Consider the following 21,978-nt stretch of genomic DNA (forward strand, 5'->3'; position numbering starts at 1 on the left):
AGAAAAAAAATTGAAAACTAAAGTGGGGATCAAGTATCCCTAGTCTCCCCTACATTCTAAATAGCATTTCTGATATCATTCACAGTTATTCCAAAAATCATGTGATTTACAAATCTGTTTGGGGTAATTGTGTATGCCTCGCCGTGTACATTTTTTATTTTTGCAAAGAATTTGTTAAAAATTTGTGTGATACATCCTGATTGATGTAGAGGTTTGAATATAAATTCTAAAATGATATTTTTAAGCCCTTTTTTTTTTAATTAATGATTTTTCTTGGAAACATCAAAAACCATTCAAAATTACCCTGGTCAATCCTATATTAATAATGTTCAAAATTGTTACAAAACAAATTACAGTGAAGCACGTTTATAAGTTTTTGAAGGGACTGTATGAAAAAAGCGTACAAATGAAAAAAAATGTGTAATAGGTATAGGTTAATGTGTAGTAGACACTGCAGGAATCAATTTAAAAAATGTATAATTGATAAAAACGCATAAAAGAAAAGCTTATAAACGCTGCTTCACTGCAATTTAAAAAATGAACTTTAATTATCCTCTCATTCATGTATTTCTTTCATTCATTGAAAACCTGATTTAATAATTCACTGTTCTTTCTATAATTGTTTGAATTTTGTCTTTTAGTATGTGATTAAGAAAGTTAATACATTCATCTATTGTTGTAGGACACCAGAGAGTATGAGCCTCCTACTGAAAATGATATCAACAGCAATGAAATTTCACCAGAACCTAAAAGGGTATGAAAACTTTTTGAATAATTAGCTTTTGATGATACAGTCGAACCTCCATATTTCGAACTTCCACATATCGAAATTTTCTATTTATCGAAATCCTAGCTAATTTCAGTGTTCATTACATAGAAAAATTGTTTCTAATATAACGAAAAAAATCTTTTTTTTTGAGCAATCACGATTGCTAATTGTTCTCACTAGACAGTTTTGAATTCCTATGGTTTTATTCCCCCCCCCCCCCCCCCCCCCCCCCCCCCCACCCCCGCCTCCCTCTGCAGCACTCCCGTCGTCCGGCCTCACGATGCTGCTCTAGTGAAAAGTCTCCAGGTTGCGCCACTTACTTGCCTACACATACACACGCATACATACAGACACCTACACATACACGCGCAAACACACATACCACCCACACACACACACATACCCCATGCACAAACATACCCCCACACACCCACACTCGTTATTGCAAAAAACATAATCTAAATTCAAGATGTCAAAGTTCAAATTATTTTTTTCCCCCAAGATATTCGTCGGTTTTTTCCTACTTTAGACTTTGTCTCATGAAAAATGAAGGTTAGTGGAAAAATTACATTCTCTAAAGGTTGCTATGAAACTTATAAGAATTTGGAGTTCAGGGGTGCGTAGAAAGGTTGATGTTCCATTCCGGAGTTCTTACATTACCTCAAGTTTGTTTCAAAACTTAGTTGTAACCAGTAACACTGTAAAATCAGTTTCAAGTTAGCCCTTTTGTCTCTTGATTAGCATTAATAGTCTTTTTAGCCTCAGTAAAAAACATTCAAGTTAAGTTAGATTGTTTTTTTACTTTTCTCTCGATTACTTTGTCAAAACGAAAATCCCGTAATGTTGTGGATCAAGTTGAATAGCAGAAGAATAAAGATGTATGAAGGAGCAAAAAAATGTATAATTTTTTAATTAACTTTCAAACTTTCATTTCGTTCGATGCTTGTTTAAATTAGAAATTGGGTTTCATGCACAAAAATCAGCTTTAATTTTAATGTTTTAGGAGATTTTTATGATAAAATAAGCTTGTTTCTATAAATCGAAATTTTTATATATCGAATTTTTTTCTGGCAATTTGCTACTTCGATATATGGAGGTCCGACTGTAGTTGTGTTTTGTCAGCGTTTTAGCACTTTTACTTCTATAACCTCAAAATCAAGTTTTTAATGTATGAGGCTGTGGGATATAACTTTTCATCAAATATATAAAATATTAATGCTCCTAATTAGCTATCTTTGATTGCTAACACCTGAGAATGACATCATACATCATCAACTTCTAAATGTAGAAAGACTGCCTAAACATGACAAATTTTTCATAGCCTTAAGGAGGCCTGAATGATTTTTCTTAAAAAAAAAAAAAAACCACCCAGTCTCAAACTAGTATTTTTCATTCAGGCTTCTCCAGCTTGTGGCTTTAATCAGGTAAGCCAGGGATTCTCAGATTATTCTGCTTTGCGGGACTCTTTGAAGAATTAGTTATCTTAAAGCATGCTACTCTATCTCTGTTATATTCACATATATTAATACCGTGGGCACCTTGTGTACTCCAGGGTGCTGCAACATCCAGTTTTAGAACCCCCGGGTAAGATTTTTTTTTTAAATGATATATTGACAGTGGCGAATCCAAGGGGTGGCTATAAGGCTTGCAGTCGACCCCAGACCAGAACTAAATTCTTTTTTATTCTTTTATTAAAATGCTTACCCTTCTTATTGTAAAAAAAAAAAAATGATATAATTTTATACATGCATCCTATCTTTATCATTTAACTTACTTCGCTCTTCGGTTGATATACGAATTTGCGATAGTAACAGGGATGTTAGTTTTCTGAAATTTCTAATTGAATTTCTGAAATTTTGTCCCACCTGTTCCAAATATTTCTTTATTTATTCTCTAAAAGAAGGAAGCGCAAAAAAAAGTACAAATCTCATAACTATATTTGTTTTCCTTTCTCTCTCTCTTTTTAAGTGGCAGGTTTAGTATTAAATCCTAAAATTGTTCTCTTATCTCGCTGTTTTAAACTAGTACTTTAAAAGTTTTCAGCTTTTTTTCCATCTATTTTGTTTACATCTCCTGCATTTACTATGTGCATTTATTTATTTTTTCCAGTTTAAACAAGAATTGACATTTTTAATATAATCAATGGTGTTTAAAATGCAATGTTTTGATACACACTGAGGTTAAAATTTTAAGAGGAAATATCAAATTTAAGATAATTTCATGTGATTCAGAAAGTTTAATTAGTTATTAACACCCTAGATATCAGATAATGATGAAAAATGCATTCGTTTACATTTACATCAATGAACTTTGGTGATGACAAGGAGACATAAAATTTTAATAACCTCAGTCGCCCCCAGGACAAAATCCTGGATTTGCCACTGGATATTGATGTTGCACAAACAGATAAAAATGGCCTTCTATGAGTTGAGTGTTTTATACTAAATTTTACCAATGCAATGATGGACTTAGCAAAGCATTGCATTTCACCTGGTATGTGCAGTGCTAGGATTTTGCCCTTTGTAATGGATTAGTGCTTAAAAAGTTGGTATGCAATGAAAGTCTTAAGTGAAATTATTTATTTTGCATCAAAACATTACGTATCAGATTTCTGGAGATATTTCGGTTAATATTGAACATTTTTTAGCTTTTACTTGTGCACTTTTTAAAATTGTTAAAACAAGCTTTGCAAGCGCTAAAAATATTTCAACTGAAAATGGGCTTGTGATGTGTTATCTTCAAACTTGCAAGATTCTAACTTGATCTAATTTCTATTGCAAATAATTTTTAAAAGGTTCTTTTTTACATTTTAAAATGCTTTAAAGCTTTGCTCTTTAAATTTGACTGTCAGGGATGGGACAGCTGTGTCATTTCAAATTTTATTGAGAGCAGAGGTGTGATAATAAATCAGACTGTATTTACTGAAATAAATCTTGGAGTCAAATTGATTATCAATTACACCAAAATGTTGACATTTAATTTCAATGGAAAAATTACCTTGTATTAAATTTAATACTTCTGTTGGAGATTTGCTTTAGGCAACTGATATTTACCTCTTAAAATTTAAAATTGCTGCATTGTTAAAATTACACTGAGTTTGTGTCCATTATGTACATAGTGTAAAAAGTTTGCCCATCATGCAACTGATAAAATTTAAAAAATAGAAAAAAAATATTTGCAATTTTTTTAAATTTTAATACAACAAATAATTTATGAGGGCTATTACTTTTGAATGAAATGTCAACAATTTCTTTTGGTCAGAACAAGGCTGAATTTCTCTCCAAGTTGGTTACAGGCTGTTGTTAAATATTCCCACTCCCATATCCTCTGAAGCTCTTCAATCAGCTTAATACGACACTTGAGAAACATTTCTTGTCCATGATGTGGTGAAAATATTTTTCTATAACAATAATTTTTTGTCATACAAAGAATTCACTGATTTTGTTTAGCAAGAGTATAAAAATATATAAAAAGCAAAATTTACTTTCCCTAAAACTTTCCTTTCCTTCCCTTCGTTGTACATACTACACAAATCAGCATTAACTTAAATCATATCCTGAGATATGCAAAATTAATGAACCAATTTAAATAAATTCCAATTTTGAATAATGTTTCAGTTTTAATTCAAACAGACCGTTCCTTACAAAAATGTATAAAATAGCGACAACATGTTGCACTATATAAGTTTTAGCCTTTACTGTGGCACATTTTTACTGTTCCACCCTTGATGTGTTATAATGCTAACCTTGCTAAATTTCTCTTTTACTGTAAATAACTTTCCTATTAGGTACATTTCTCACATCGTGAATCTACAGGAAGGCACAAAAGTGTAAGTATGCTGCATGTTTTGGTCTTTGGATCCAAATGAAATTTTATTTGAACATTGAACATAATCCAGTTCAACTTCAACTGGGATTTTCCAGAAATATTTTTATTTTACTATTACCATGTTTAAGAGTAATATGCCAAATTTGTGTGCAAAAGCATGAACAAACTATTACTTATAGCACAAATCTAAACAGTTTTGGGTTTCATCTTGCAAAAAGTCCCCTATGTCAAGGTATCAAGTTGTGAGCTTCTGAATGTAAATCAGCTTTAGGGGCTGTCGATATTTGATGTCACATTTGTTTTGCATGTATTTGACCCCTCCCCCTGACACATGTCAAGCTATATTACATAAACATTCTGTTCTTACTTCTTCCACCTTATTCTAAACTCACAATATCATGAACCCCCTTCCCTCTCAAAGCGCGACATTATTTGTGGACGACCCCTATTCTCATTTGGATTCCAAATAACTGGATTCACTTTAGTTTTAGATTATAATGTGAGATTTAATCTGTAACCTACTTTATCAATTTATTCATATTATATGTTTAAAGTTTTTAATTATCTATATAGCTAACTATGTAAAAAAAGAGTTTCAATATCTATAAAGCCAGTAAAAAAGAAATTGGATCATCGGGTAATTTGTTTTGCTCAAAATCTGATTTTAATTTTTATGTATTGAGAAACTTTTGTATTTAAGCATTTAAAACTATGATTTATCTATATCAGTACTGTGAAAAAATTCTTAGAAACTTCAAAAAGAAATGAGATTTTTTCGGAATTGATAAACTGTTTGGGAATTTAAAAAAAAAAAAGTGTAAAATCTTTGTTATTAGGTTTCATAGTTATTTAAAGTATCATTTGTTTTTTTGTGAGGATTGTTTTTTGTCTATGAGTGTAAGATGATATAAACAGAAAAGAGAAGAGGCAAAGGAGAAGTTACAGCTGTGTTTTGATCTACAGAAAGTTGCAATAAATGATCTATTAATATTTCTTTCTGTTTAATTTTGCATTCAAGTTTATTTCAAAGTTTCATGTTTTTACTTTCTCCTAAGATTGTTTATTAAAACTAATTGTTGGGGTGTTGCAATGAATTATTAAGTTGTTGATCTTGAATTTACAAAAATACATATTATGTTATCTAAATTACATACTTTTTAATATGTAATGAAATAATTTTCTACAGCATGGATGTAGGATTTCCTTTCACCAACACAGAAAGTTATGAAATAAAATTCCACTCTTTTTTAAAAACTTTCTTAAAAACCCTCAGTATCATACTACATAAAAAAAAAAAAGAAAAAAAAAAAAAAAAAATTCAAACCTAAAACCATATTTTTCATATTATTCCTATAAATGGATGTTGTACTGCATATATAAATAAATATTTGAGTAATGTAAGTTAAAGGGAAAAAATTAACGTTTTTTTAACTCTAAATTAGAAAGGACAATTATCTGGCTCTTTTTTTTTAATTTTTATTGGTACAGAATATGCCAGGAATATGGAATTGAAATTATCCAGTGAAAATCAATTTTTTTCGTTTTTAGAGTTGTAATTAAATTTATTAAAGAAAACAACTTTTTGATTCATCTCATTTCACTCAGTATTAATTTGTAAAATCGTTATTTCTGTTGTATCTGGTCCGTTTAGTATTTAGAAGAGGTACCAAGTGGTCCTTAGTAGTCAAAAGGTTGAACCACTGATCTGAATTAAGGGAGTAAAGCAAAAAGTGTAAAATCTTTGTTATTAGGTTTCATAGTTATTTAAAATATCGTTTGTTTTTTTGTGAGGATTGTTTTTTTGTCTATGAGTAAGCAAAATGTGTTCCTCTCCTTCCAATAGATAGTCTTAAAATTAATAATTTTTTTTTTGAAATCATAGTGTTACTGTTTCCAAATTTGTTACACTGGTATGTCTTCCAATATGGCTTTTTGATGCTTATTTGCATCTTTTGTATTTTCCCCTCATACTTGTAAAAAAAAAAACCACTGTGGCCCGACAGCCCACAAGGGCCAAGGCCTACTGTGTTCATCTCAGTTTTCCTGACCAAGGGCTCTGGGGTACAAGGCATACGTTCCGGTTAGGTTTTCAGCCGAAGGCAGAACCTCTAGGGTTTAGTTCCCAAGCAGGCTTGGTACTCACTTTATCGACCCACTGAAGGGATGAACGGCTGAGTAGACTGTGCTCAATCCGGGAATAGGGCCTGCGCAAAGCACTAACGCTGAGCCACTGGGCTTAGTACTTTCCGTACACTGGGCTCATGCTTATAGTATGCTGAATTATTTTTATAATGCTTCAAACATGCCTTCGATGCTACTTTCTTCCCATAGATGGTTTTAATAGATTTTTTTCAAGATTATGTTTTGTTTCCAAATTGGTTAAACTGGTATTTTATGCAAGATTAATTTTAAATGTTTGTTTGCAGTTGAGTATTTTTCCCTCATAATTATAATGCTCCAAATCTTTTTTAGTGTTTCTAGCACTGCTTTGATACTGAATTATTATTTTTTTTCTAGATTGCAAATGGACATGCTGGTGGTATTTCCCGAGGTAGTGCTGGAGAAGTAGTTATTACAGATGACTACACGATGATTGGTGGGATAATGAAAATTCAGTAAGTTGTTTGAAAAAGAACCATTTTCAAATTTTATGAGCCTAAAAACTAGAATTCCTTACTTTTATTTTATTTATTTTTTAACAGACCAGCTACAGAGCTTAAGTTTCTTCCTCCACGTGAAGCTGTGAGAGACGTTGTTATTAAACTGTCTTGTGAATCTGATAAAGCTATATCTTATAAGGTATTCATTTTTTTTTATAGATTGTAATGTAAATTTCTTTTTCTATAAAATTCTTGAAATTGTATATAAACTTCTTTTCTGAACTTAATTTTTATTCGTAGAATATTTTTCTTTTTCTGCGAATTGGTAGAGCTGGCCCAAGTTTAAAAATGCACTTTTAAGACTTCAGATTTCCAAAAATGTTCATGCTCTATCCTTCCCCTAACTTCAAATTTTCTTTTTTTTTTTTCTTTTTTAAATTAAGATTTGTTTATTTTAAAATGTACAGGGCATCCTGTTTCATTATCTGATAGCTTAATTATGGAAGAACTTTGTATACCTGTGCTATAAGTGTAAATATTTTCGGCAGCAGTGCATGTTTTTAAACTTTTTATGAACTTCAGTGTGTGTACGTATATATATATTTAAAGTCTCAATCACAGGTAGCAAAATGGCAAGTATACTAAACAACAACCATAAAAGAATATTAACAATGTAAATTGAAAACTATGTAGATATGAGAAGTTGAACAATATGAACAATGGGCAGTAACTGCTACGTTATCAGAGGTGGAGCAGTTGGCATAATATATTAATTTGCAGGTTTCTATAGAGGTCGGTAACGTACAATTAGCATGTATTTGCATTTTTATCAAACTAGCAAGAATTTACTTGCTTAATTAAACTAAACTAAATTAAACTGCATTAGTAGACATTAACTCATTTTATGTCTACCAACGCAGTTTAATTAAGGAAGTAAATTCTTGCTAGTTTGATTAAAATGCCAATACACGCTGACTTGTACGTTATCCACCTCTATAGAAACCTGCAAATTAATAAATTATGCCAACTGCTCCAGCTCTTTGATAACGTAGCAGTTACTGCCCATTCTGTAGTTCATATTGTTCAACTTCGCATATTTACATAGTTTTCAATTTACATTGTTAATATTCTTTTGTGTTTCTTGTTGTTGTTTAGTACACTTGCCATTGTGCTACCTGTGAGTGAGACTTTAAATAATATATGTAATATACATTTAACACTTTAGCTGCATTTGCACTGTCTAAATGTAGAATATTTTATTTCAAGTTCTAAGAATTATGTGTATGTATGTATGTTTAAAAAACTGTTTTCGAATTATAAATAAATTATGTTTCCAACAGGTAAAAACCAATAATATTGAAAGCTACCGTGTAAAGCCTTCATTAGGAGTTATAGAGCCTGGTAAAAGTATTGAAATCACTGTCAATCTCCTTCCAGGTAATTGTTAAATAAGAATTAATTAACTATGAACATACTTTCAACATGGGTATTTAACTTTTGTGTGGATTTTTTTTTTTTTTTAATAATTTTAAAAGTTAAGTGTGAAATGAAGTTTGACAAATAGTTGCAATCTTTTTCAGGATGTCTACTCTTACTGGTAATACTGAAAATGTATTAGAATTTATTTTAAATTTTGGAAATTCAGGAATTTTTATTAAAATACTGGATTATTAATTATAAATCCCAAAGATTAACCATTAAAACCAGAAAATATGTAGTTTTTCAGTATTTTGATGCAAGTTGCATTTTTAAACTAAATTTGTTATATGCATAGATTTTGTAGTTAAAATTTGCAGGAATCAAGTCATGTTAACAATTATTTGAATAGTCTTGGGAAAAATTCAGTATTACTGCATTTATGCTTGCATTAGTTTGTTTTCCCTAATGTTCTAAGAAATATGTTTACAAATTGGGTGAACTTGAAAACTGTAAAGAATAAGAAGTCCTTAAAAGCATAAAATTTACTGCTCTTTAAATCTTGCGTGATTTTTAGACTAAAAGGTAGTTACAGAACAAAAAAATAATGTTCATGATATAGTAGTAAAATAAAGATTGAACTATAAGTACATATATAAAGAAAAGTACAGTGAACTTTCTCTATTCTGAGGGGACTTTGCTCATGGGAACGAAAGTATTCAGATTATGGTGTTCATTATACAGGGAGACTGGAAATGCATAGATATATATTGTTGCGTTAATGTCTAGTACTTCGTCAAGTGAGATGTACCAGTTATTGAGATAAAGGTGCTGAATTTTAAATTGGTGGCTAGTGGGATGTCTAATTAAAATCAATGGACTCTTGCATCTTTTCAGTGAAATTAATGCCTTTCTAGAAAGTTTTAAATGAGAACTTGAAATAAGTTTGTTTCAATTGAACAAGTAGATTTTTTTTTCAATAGCAGGAACAACATTTTTTAATAATGCTGGAATATTATTTTTCCTGGGGAATTTTTCATAATTGAGATCGTCAAATACTTCAAGAATCGGTAGATGATGGCAAATGCATTAAATTTATTTTGTATGTAAAGATTCCTTGTAATCTCAAAAGGTGTCTCTGCAGGTTTGTGCCTACTAACCTAGCATTTTCTTTTATCATTAATTGTTTTTGATTACATCATTGAAGTTTTCTGATTAGATAATATATAAAGAAATTCGAAAATAATAAAATAATTTAGTAATATTACCTAGTCAATAGTCCCTATTTTATAAGGGCCACGGTATCCTGATGGGGTAAGGCAATGGACTTGTGGCCGGAGAGTCTCGGGTTTGATCCCAACTGATCAAAGATCCACAGTCTTCATTAAGGGTGACTAGGGGGGGGGGACACACTTTAAATATGCTCATGGTCGCAAAGTCGAAATAAAAAGGCCTCTGGAGATGCTGGACCAGGGATTGCTCTGTTTCCGGTCTGGAGTAAACCTGGTCTGGAGTCTGGTCTGGATTGCTCTGGTTCTGGTCTCAACCCATTAAACCATAAATAGTAGCAGGTACAGTTGACCATGGAGTGTGAAGTCGCTATTTGATAACTCATTGCTTGTAGGCCAATTTGGTAACTTTTCATTTATGTATCATGATATTTTATTAGTCTATCTATGATGTACTTCTTGCTTATGTAATTTTCCGTTTTTACTATATAAAGCAAAAACATTGAAATATTTTCTGTACAGGATTTCATCCTCTACCTTCTGACAAATTTTTGATAATGGCAATGAAACTTGATGATTCTGCTCAAACTATGGCCAATTTGAATTCAATGTGGAAGGCAGCTTCTCCTGATAATGTTGCAGATCATAAGTATGTTCAATTTTATTGATTAATAACTAAATAACAAGGTTCAAAGCCAGCATGAAATATTTATTCCTTTTTACAAAACATTTTGGGAATTGTAAAGAATGTTTTGTTCACAATTTACTTCAGTGCATTATTCTATTTGTTATTTCAACTCTGAAAATCATTGCAAAAAATGAATTGCTTTTTAACTTCACATTGTAAAACCCGCCACTTAACAAAATTTCATGTCTTAAAATTGGACCTTTCATAAAATTTCATTTATAATAGGAACAGTTCTTTCATAATAAGATTAATCAATTTGTCTGAAAGCAAAACATCAGTGAAAAAGAAAAAGCTCTAGCTTTCTAGTTCTCAGTAAAGTCTCTTAAGACTGAAAGGATTTCAGATTAGAAGTGTGATTGATAAGCATGCTCTGTCTGTCTGGTATATCAGGACTTTCCACAAAAAGTATACAAAAGAAAAATATCCAGAAATTGTTATGCCTCAAAAATTTGTATAAAAAAAAAATATTTTCACTCTTGGTACTAAAAGAAAATTTCAGCTTCTTGGAAAACGAGAAAAAAAAAAGTAATTTTGAAAGTAGGTAGATTTGAATTTTTTTTTTTAAATGCAAAATGTCAGTCTTTCAAAACGTTAAAAATCGCAGTATAATTTATAGTATGACTTTTCTTTCCCTTCGATTAAGTATGACATAGCAATTTACTTACAATTCTACTGTTGAAGAAAATAATTGTTGCTTGTTTTCAATGTTTGCATTTATGCCACTAAAGTTTTTGCTGAATTTGTTAATCTTCATAACTTATTTTTGACACAGTTTTGTTTTTGAAGGCACACGTAAATAGATAGTTAAGTCATGGTCACAATTCATCTTAAAATCACTATCACCAATACTATTCCTTTTTTTTTAGTTCCTTATTTTATATTAACTATCTTTATTATTTGCAAGTAAAATTCAATTTTAAGTATATTCTATCGACTATTTTAAAGTTCTCTATGCTAGTAAAGATAAAAACTGCATTTAATTATCACCGGACCCAAATTTTACATTTACTATAAATGTACAAAAAGCATGTCAAATTATAAAGAATCCTACATCATATGATCTTACGAAATATGTGGGAATGCAAAAATGTGTAATTGGGGAAAATTTTTCAATCCACAAGAGTACATTAAAACCATTGAATTTTATATTTTCTTAGTATCTGTATATTCTTGTTTAGTCATTTAATTTTCATTTTTTCTTTCAAATGCAGATTAAAATGTGTTTTGAAGAAGGATCAATCTGAAGATGAAGAAGTAGATGTTGGCAAATCTTTAAAAAACATCAATCTCATTTTGGCAAACATAGAAAAAAAAGTAAGTGTGGTGGAATCCCCCCCCCTTCCCACCATTTCTGTTATAATTATATAAATTTTAATTTTTATATTGTAGAATCTATCCTCTTTTGGTATGTGCTAGTATTTGTACTAAATTGTTCACAACAAGAAGTATATTAAAATATAATGTAAGATGTAATACAATGTAACCTATTAATCACAAAGTATATTAAATCATCAGTAAAAGTACATCTTTATTTTAAAAAATTGAAAAAATGTTTATAAAATTATAGTGGGGGAAAAACCTAAGCTGGCAGCGTCGTAACTCTGTTATTAGGATCTGAGTAGCCTTCACAATAATGCTGCCAGGTTAAGTTTGCCCCAATCATAGTTTATCATTATTTTTATGTATATATTTTTTAACCTCCGACACACAATGGAAGGGGTTATAAGTTTGACCTGTCTGTGTATCAGTCTATGGCACTCTAACGCCTAAACGAATGAACCGATTTAAAAAAAAAAATGTTCAAAAGGAGATTTGATCGAGAGTGTTCTTAGCTAGGTTGCATCTTTGGATGACATTAATTAACGAAGATATTAAAAACCCCTAAAAGGTTTTTCGCGATTTGTGCAATGAAAACATAGTTAATTTTTGAAATTTATTGCCAAAGTAAAGAGATTTTTTTCTGGGTCTGATAGAATGTGTTTGGAACTTCCATGTTTCATAGAATTCGAATTATAACGTTTTTCAAAGCCAATTTCAATAACTGCTAAACCTTTATTCACACGATTAATAACAAATTCATTGTTGGCCGGCAAGGAAATTGAAAGCAATGATTTAAAAATTTCTATATGTTGCCAGTTTTTATCTAATAGCAAAAAAAATACTTGACATTGATTTTTAATAATATAAGGCTTTTAAAAAGTTTCTATTTTCCCTCTTGATTCTACAGTTGCGACTCAGTCAGGGTTTTTTAAATTTTTAATTTTACCATTGGTTGTTTAAGTTTAAATTCTTACCATGATTGTAGATGAAAAGTCTTGTATTGCAAAAAATGTCTTTTTGAAGGTTTTGCAACAGTTTTGTTCTTTGTTTGAAATTATTTTTTTTACAAAAAGCATCCCTTTTTTTGCTTGAGCATTATATTTAATGTCCTGAGTTGAATAATATGCTGTTCAAAGTATTATATATGGATTCGATTACTAAACTTGATGAAATGTGATTATTATTAATAATTAAAGTGGTATAAAGGGATGTCAAAATAATGTGCAATCAACTCCTGATTATCCGCGGAATTGGGTGACACAAGTGCCGTGGATAAACCACAAAAAAGCTAAAATGAGGGACTAATTGGGTAAAAATTGTTCTTCAGAAACTTCGCTGTATTGATACATAATCTTTGTACAAACACTCAAAATGTATGCAGTGCATTTGCAGTAAAGGAAGTGCAATAAGAGAACAAGTTTAATTTTTCAAAGGAAAAAAAGTCATTGGTTTTTATTTCTGACTGCAAAAATACATGTACTTCATTGTTGAATGACTCGCAGATAATCAAGAGTTTACTGTAATTAACAGTTTTTAAACTCTCATTGGTTACTGTACTCTAAAAAGATCAATAATTGGTAATTTCTAATTTTAATTAAATAAATATTTGTCTAGTTAAATATATTAAAACACAACTTTGAAATGCATTTCAAAGCATGCTTGGTGAAATAATAGTTAAATGTCATGAATTTTGATAAACTTTTACCTTCATCAAAAATGTAAATAGTAAAATTGATATCGAACAAATTGAGTTCTATTTTTCTTTTAACTGTTCCTCATTTTTAACTAGTAAAAAGTGGTGTAAGCATGTGTCAGATTTGCTTGAATTAGCAGTGTTTTTTCCCTGATTTCCCATATTTTTTTTTTAGAAATTTTGTTTTCTCTTAGATTTTTTGTGTTTGTGTATTTATTATATATTTATATCATCTGTTATTATTGCATTTATTTCTTTAAAAAATTTTTGTGACGTTAGAAAGAATAAGTAGTAATAATGTAGGTATTGATGAGAAAGGGAATCTCTAAAAGTTTCTTGCTTTGTTCTTTTTAAACAAATTTCAGCAGAACCTCATTCATCCGGCCGTCTTTGATCTGAATCTCTGTGTAATCTGATTCAAATTTGTGGGCTTTTTAGAATTGAAATTCTATGTTCACAATTGAGGTAGTGACAAGCAAAGGGATGCAAGTGGCAAAATTAAAAATTTGGAGATAACCAGTGCAAATGGTAGGTGAACCTCTCCTCTGTCTTGGGGCAAGAAATGGTACTAGAAGCCCTGGTAGGTGCTGCTGTAATGTGTGATTTAGAAAAAAAAAATTCAATGAAGGTTTACCTAGGAAGTTATCTTTGTACGTGTTTTACTCAAAACTTGAAAATGTCCACTTGCATCCTTTTGTTTCTCACTAATTTAAATGTAACACAAAATTGAGATTGGAAACAGTTCATGGGCGCCCATATGCAAAATTGTAAGGAGGGGGGGGGGGGGGGGGCCGGCTCCGATATTTTAATCATGGTTTAGCAGGATATTTTCCCCATGGAAGCAGATTTGAGGACAGATTAGAATCATTAAATTTTGACATTTTTAATTACTTATCATTAATGGCTGGAAAACAAATGTTTTTACATTTTTGAAAAGAAAAAAGTACTAAAAGCAAGGAAGTTCTAATTTCTTAGGGAGGGCTCGAGCCCCCCCCCCCCCCCCCCCCCCCCCCCCCCCCCCGCCCCCTATATGGGCGCCCTTGGAACAGTTAGAAATAAAACATTTAATACAAGTTGGAGAGCTATAGTGAGCTATAGTGATCTTCATACGCATTTTACTCAAAACTTGAAAATGTCCTCTTACATCCCTTTGCTTCACACTGCCTTAATTCACAAAGATAATAACTAAATCATGATAACTAGAACACATTTATTCATTTGCAGGGTTCTCAGTTTACCATTACAGGTGGGTATTGCTCTCAAGTAAACACGATGACAAAACATCAAGGCTTTCCATTCATACCTCATTCACATAGAATACTCTTTAACTGCATGAAATATGCCAGTTGCTTGCCAATTCTATGGCAAATGTGATCTGACAGTAAGGATGCGCGTTTGTTATGGACACAAGGCACAAAAAAAAGTGTTTGATCCATGCTGGACATCAGAGATGAGACGGGCTCGGCAGTGGCGTAGCTAGACCAGACTTTCGGGGGGGGGGGGTTACTTCTTATATATATATATATATACATATATATATACATATGTAATATATACATATATAATATATATATATAATATATACATATATAATATATACATATATAATATATATATATATATATATATATATATATATATATATATATATATATATATATATATGTATATGTATAATCGCTTGGAATTTTTCCCTTTTCTTCTTTTTTTTTCTTTCTCTTCTCTCTTCTTTTTCTCTTTTTTTTTTGAGACTAACTTTTCGGGGGGGGTTTTGTCCCCCAAACCCCCCCCTTAGCTACGCCCCTGGGGCTCGGGCTCTAGAACCAAAAATAGGTTTTGGCTCGGACTCAAGCTAAGATATTCAATCGCCAAACGAATTCAAAGCTAATAAACATTTTCCTACTGTGAGAAATGAAAGGAACATTTAAATCAGTTCAATCAATGAGAAAATTGAACCAAAAAAAAGAAAAAAACAGAAAATAAGTTAACGCTTTATGTTTTTTTGCGATTACTATTGCAATATATGAAATACACCGCCAGCTCAGTCATTTCCAGCCGAGGACTGCAATTTCGTGCTTATTAGCACTCAATTGCAGTTTTTCCATCTCCAGCTCAGTCACTTTCCTATGCCGGGCTGATGAGTGCTAATAAGCATGAAATTGCAGTCCTCGGCTGGAATTGACTGAGCTGGCGGTGTATTTCTGCCTTAGCCCAGGCTAATTGGGCGGTAACTTACTGAATATTGCAATATGTCATACAGTAATGCATTTGAAGCGGAGCATTTTGAGAAAATTTAGAAACTTCTGTTAATGAAGAACATTTGACACATTTTTCATAAACAGAGATCATGTCAGACTGTAGAAGGCTCGATTTTTAAAAAAAATTTTAATTTTCAATCTTGATCCAAGGTTGAAATTTTTTCTGGGTAAAATGTTAAAGATAAAAGATTGCCTTTACTTTTTCAATTTAAATACTTATGTAATATTTTGAAACAGGTAAGCAATATCAATTGCTTTTTATAGTTTGAATTTATCATGTTTGGAAAAAAAAACCATAGAAAATTTTTTACTGTTGACATTTTCTTTTATATATTTTTTTTTTTTTTTTTTTTTTTTTTTTTTTTGTGTCAAAAAATTACATAAAAATATATTTTTTTCTTAAAAGCTTTGTACCTCCATTAATTGTACTTTAATTTTTTTTTCTCAGCTACTAGCATTCTAATTTTTATATCCGTTTACAAGTACTTTTTTTTTGTGGACTTTTATCTAAATACTATAATATGAAGAAAAAACTGAATTTTAAGTCAAAATCGATTAGCATTAATATATGAATAGAATTTTATATTGAACTCAAAAGAATGTGAAGAAATTAATTTAATTCAATTTTGTATTTTTTAAAGATATTTTTAAAAACACTAAGAGTTTGACATTTGAAAATTTTAAGTTGGCAGCATGAGGGGAAAGGGCAGGGAGAACCTAGAAAAGCTGGGAAAATCAAAGGGTTGATCTGAAATAAACACCCTGGATTCATTCTTATGGCAAATCATTAGAAGATGTAGCACACATAGCAGCTGAAAAAATCTTGAAAAATGCAACTGATGTTTATTCTTCCCCAAAATGTTGGAAACTTGAAAATTCCATGCGTCAATAATTTTGTTATTCTAATTCATTTGACGTCTTCGAACTTATTTTAAAAAGTAACATCTCTTCTGATTGCCTGGTGTATAAATTTTCACTACATTGTTTTCTGTATTTTCAGGTCCAATCCTTGGACACAAAACAAGCTTCCATCAGATTGCAACAGAGATTTCTGCTCGCCATTGCTATGTTTATGAGTGCATTACTTTTATCTCATATTTTTATGTCTGAAGATTCACCACTAGTTGCACTTTTATCGAAATTGCTCTGAATTTCTACTTAAAAAATATTTCTTGTATTAGCAATATATTTTAGCAGTATTTTTCTTAATATTCGTATTTGGGATAACTTTTTCTGTTTTATGTGGTTTTGTATTGTGATATATGTATATATATTGTTTCTAAGAATTGTACAAATTTCATTTTATATTTGTTACGTTCTCTTTTAACTTGGAATTCAGCTGTGCTGCTTTTCATACTTAAGCTTAGCAGTTATTTTCACTGTTCGTGTATTTATTCTTAAGAGCTCATTTTGATGTGATTTTGTATCATTGATGCTATTTGACGTCACATTGGTGCTAATGGTGATAGGCCTAAATTGCTGTCTATATTGCAGCCAAACTTAAGTAACTTTTCCGTCTGTACATAATTTAAAGTTTGCTGTTTTGAGATGTTCTGAATTTTTTTACTCTGTACATAGATTTTCAGACAGAACTTGAGCCTTAAATTATTTACCTGCTTTTGGATGGAGATTTGTGAGTTAGATGTATTGTTCCTGAGTTTTAGAGTATTTTATAATGTTTATCATGTTAAATAAATTTTATATGAATTATACAGATTTTGTTTTTATACATGTATTCGGAGAAACTGGTTTGTAGCAATCTTAAAAGTATACTGTTAAATGAAGTTATATTGATTTTTGATATCATTATTTACAAAGCAAAATAAAATTTTGAAAAAAAAATCTTTGTTTATTTTTTTTACAATGTGTGTAATCAATCACTAATGATTATGAAATATAGCATTCATTTTTTTCCGTACAGACTAAAATTGAGTTATACACTCTTTCGTATCTTAAACAAAGAACAAGTGTTATGCTAACACCATTGCAGATCTCTAAAAGTTAACATAATTGCGTTTAAAAGTTGACAAAAAATATTTTTTCAAATTACATTTTTTGTTGACGTTAATGGATAGGGAAATCTGAAGGTAGTCTGTAAACAGATAAATTAATTTAATTTGTTATATTCTACCAGTTGCAGCTTTTCTGTCTTGTAGAATTAAAAAACCATCGAACTAATTTGCATTAAAAAATCAAAGGAATAACAAAATCCTTCGTTTTTTCGAATTTTTAGTCTTGTTGCGCGATTGGAATACAGTCGGATCTGGATAACTCGAATATTTCTTTATCTCGAAGTTTTCCTTGGATCCCTAACTCTTGGGACTGTTGTGGAAACTTCCCATAGCTCGAACTACCAATAACTCGATCGGTTTAGCCGGTCCCTTAGGATTTCGCGTTATTGAGAGTTGAATGTATATTATCTGAGCTACCCTAATGCGCACCTAACATCATTAAGGGAGCAAGGATTTTCCTCTGAATTTAATGTATTGATATAGATCCGAGCACACATCTAAAGACAGATGTATAGCCAGGGGCTGCCACTCCCCCCAAAAAAGTGAGTGATACCCCTCAAAACAACCCCCTAAACATTTCAAGGCCCCCGTCAGCGCCATGTCCCCCCCCCCTTTCAGATTTATCATAATTGTAAAACAAATCCCTAGGGAAAAAAGATCAGTTTTGAAGATTTTCTGATTATTCAAAGGGTGAATACCCCCATGAGTCTCCCAACTTGCTCCAAATGTTCATGCTTTTGAACTTTGCACCTCTCTAGGCCCTCAGAAGCGAGTTAATGACTAATATTATCTTCCTTCCTTCCAAATGAAAATAGTGGCTATGAAACTGTCGAAATCGGTAAAAAAAATTGGCGAGTATCATTTCTAAAAAGTGGAACGTGTAGGGTAAAACGGTAGTAACCTATAATTTCATTTATATACAGTAGACCCTCGTTTTACGCGGGGTTTACGTTCCACGGAAATGCCGCACAAATTGAGACTTAATATATAGTGTTGTTAAAATACTGTTTAGGTTCCGTAGATAAAAAAAACTATTTCATTCTAGTGGTGACTAATTGTGAAATACGTTTAATGTGTACTTATATCGATTTTTATGCATAACGTTTATAAAGAAAACATAAATTAATTGCGTGTTCTGTTTATAAAGAGAAGCTGACAATGATAGTCTTTTTGCAGTCATTAAGAATTTTTCTCCGTAATTCTTTGCAGAGCATTAACGCATCCATGAGCACTTGCGTCACACATTTCCATGATAGAATCTTCCTTCACTAACAAATCAGAAAGATTATTTCTGTTGTCTAGGAATGGCTGAACATTTTCAATGTGTACGTTTTTGGTTGTGTGTCACCGATGTCTGTATCCTCCTTGGTTTTGGCCGCCTTTGTCACTCCTCAAAGCTCTTCCTCCAGTGAGCTCTGAACTGTGTGAGTTTAATAACTTTACTTCTGGAAAAAGCTTTGAAACCAATTACATAAAATGTCTCCGGTGGTCCAAGCTCGATTATTAGCACATCAAAATGCAGTTTATTACATGTAATCTGCAATATTTAGATGTTTGGAATTTGGATTTTGAAGGAGGGGAAAATTTTATCTGTTTGCATTGCCGCATCCGCGTAAAATAAAATTAAGGTGTCAAATCTTAAACCGTGTATAATCGAAACTCGTAAGGTAAATACGCTTAAAACGAAGGTCTACTGCACTTGCTTTCAGCTGAAAATAGTCGTGTTAGACACATTTTTAGCACCGCACTGACAGCTTTACTACCTACTTGTATTTAATGTACAGTTCCCATCTGAAAAAGATATTCATTATTAAGGACAGATCCAGCGTCTGGTTTTTAAAGGGGGTCATTTACGGAATGGGTAGCGGGTCACAAATGTCATTTTTGAGCAAAAATGAGGGGTTTGTGAGCGAATTTTGTAAAATAAAAATCCCCAAAAATTTAATCAGAATTTGACATATTTTGATTCATGTCTTATTTTCACTTTGTGAACGCAAATTACTCATAAACAAATTGTTGTTTTCGTGTTCCAGCTAGACTGGCTATTTAGGGTGCGCTGCTTCGCTTTTCCAACCGTACTGTAATTTGGTATGAAGTCCGATTTCCACAGTACACTCGTGCCATAAGAACCCGTTTATAGGGTAAGCAATAGGATGTGTCGTTCATGAACGAACGGGCCAAAAAGAGCGAATCCTTAAAATGAACGGTTCCGTTCACTTAAAAAATGGACGACCGTTCTTTTGAACGGTAAGCTGTTTGGAACATTGTATTGATGCACTTGTGATAAAATCACATTAATAGAAAAAAAAACATTAATATTCAAATTTTCAACTCTCAATCATCTCAAATTTCCTTTTTCTCAGCGCAGTACAATATATTCATTTCGAACTTTTTTTTTTCTTTCTGCCTTATTCTTAATTTTTTCAATCGTTGCTGTTTATTTGCAATCTTTCAATATATCCATTAGTATTGTTTTGTGTAACTTGTTTGGGCATTCCACTTCCTGTCCCACGCACCTACTAAAACCCTTCTCACTTTTTGTCGCCAAAATTATTTCTAAAAATACCTTTTATCACTTTTCTGACCACCCTTTTGGCTTCTATAACAGCGGTTCCCAAACTTTTTTCTCTCACGAACCCCTTTCAAAATCCAAAAAAAGTTTGCGAACACCTTGTATAGTAATAGGTTAAAAAACACACGCACACACGGTAAAAATAGGGAGCTTTTTTTTTTTTTTTTTTTCAGCTTGATGCTCAAAACAAGAGCGAAAACATGATAGCAAAATACAGAGGTACAAACGAGGCTACAAAATAAAATGATAAAGATGAAATTAATACAAAAAAAAAATCAACAAAAAATAAACCCAAGGATCACTTTTTTTGAACTTCAATAGTTTGAAAAAACTTAAACGGGAAATTTGTGTAACAAAGAAGTTAAGCTCAAAATGGGGCTCAAATATCTGAGTTTTAGTCTTATATTAGGTTCTGTGCATTTACAAGTAAGTTGCTTAATGCGAAAATTAATCGTTTGAAAGTTGAAAAAAAAAGAAAAAGAAAGAAGCATAATTAGCTGTAATTATTGAATAAAAGTTAATTTTTAACAACAAAAGTATTTTAAAGTTCACTTATTACGATCGCACTTAGTTCATTTTAAGCACACCACAAACGTTAGTGCGTAGCTGTACGCCACATAGTATAAAGAATCTAAACATCGAATATTAACTAGATAAGTTTCAAACGCTCGTACATGCACCAAGTAATGTTTTCCTTAAGTTTAGTCGAATTTTCTGATCAAAAGCTGCTGAGAAACGAAAGCATTCATAATTCTTTCACTTGAATACATTTTATTAAAAAGCTGGAATTTCTCCGGCATGGCTTCAATTTCATCAGCCTCAATGAAGCGGTAAAATCCGCTATTCATAATGACAAAGAGCAGATACGTTCCTATCAACTACCATCTATATAGATTTGGATTTATTTTTAACTTGCTTGGCGACTTCCAGGTCGCATTTTTACATTCAATATCCAGAGATTTTTAATAAGGATTGTTATTGTCAAAATTTGTTTTCCCATTTAAAAAAGTGTTGCTTTTTTTTCTGTTCTCATCGGTACTGTGGAATAATTTTGAAGCTCCCTAATATTTAGACGAATAACGAATAAATACCTTTGTGCTTGAAATTAAATGAGTCAATCAGCCAACGTTTTGATGCTTGCCATTTTCGTCCTTCAAAACGTTGGTTAATTGATTCATTTAATTTAGACGAGTCTTTTTTTTTTTTTAATTAAGTTACTCCATACTCCGACTTGCCTACCGGTATATTTGTTGTTTGTTTCGTAATATATAGTTTATTGATAATACTTTGCTTATATACAGTGCTATAGCTGGAAAATTTTAATAATTTAATTTTTTGACATGCTGAAATAGAACCTGCGGTTTTTGGAATAGAAAACATATCTTATCATTCGGCAAACTGAGAAATGTCTTACAAAATCAACTGTAATTGATACATCTAATATAAACCTGAGTAAAGTCGTTTTGATTCATTTTTCATAGGTATATTTTCTTACTTTTAGATCATTTTAGTTATTTTGCCTTCAAAGAATACCTGCAACTTTTTTAAATGAACGAAGTCGTTCAAATGAACGAGTTAAATGAACGGATCAAA

The 21,978-nt window shown here is 31.3% G+C and overlaps 1 protein-coding gene across 2 annotated transcripts in view; it reads left to right on the plus strand.

Moving 5' to 3' along the window:
- LOC129220260 (motile sperm domain-containing protein 2-like) overlaps nucleotides 1-17,635 on the plus strand; it is a 73,327-nt gene extending 55,692 nt beyond the window's left edge. The window contains exons 8-15 of one of the 2 annotated variants that reach the window (XM_054854642.1): nucleotides 683-754; nucleotides 4,557-4,598; nucleotides 7,115-7,212; nucleotides 7,300-7,396; nucleotides 8,538-8,634; nucleotides 10,365-10,491; nucleotides 11,742-11,844; nucleotides 16,802-17,635. In XM_054854642.1, the coding sequence (XP_054710617.1) occupies nucleotides 683-754; nucleotides 4,557-4,598; nucleotides 7,115-7,212; nucleotides 7,300-7,396; nucleotides 8,538-8,634; nucleotides 10,365-10,491; nucleotides 11,742-11,844; nucleotides 16,802-16,951 (786 nt within the window). In that variant the 3' untranslated portion in view covers nucleotides 16,952-17,635. The remainder of the gene's footprint in view (nucleotides 1-682; nucleotides 755-4,556; nucleotides 4,599-7,114; nucleotides 7,213-7,299; nucleotides 7,397-8,537; nucleotides 8,635-10,364; nucleotides 10,492-11,741; nucleotides 11,845-16,801) is intronic. The other variant, XM_054854643.1, reaches the window with a different exon arrangement.
- Nucleotides 17,636-21,978: the final 4,343 nt, after the last annotated feature.

Source organism: Uloborus diversus, chromosome 4 (genome assembly GCF_026930045.1).
Source record: "Uloborus diversus isolate 005 chromosome 4, Udiv.v.3.1, whole genome shotgun sequence".
In the NCBI taxonomy this organism is placed as follows: Eukaryota; Metazoa; Arthropoda; class Arachnida; order Araneae; family Uloboridae; genus Uloborus; species Uloborus diversus.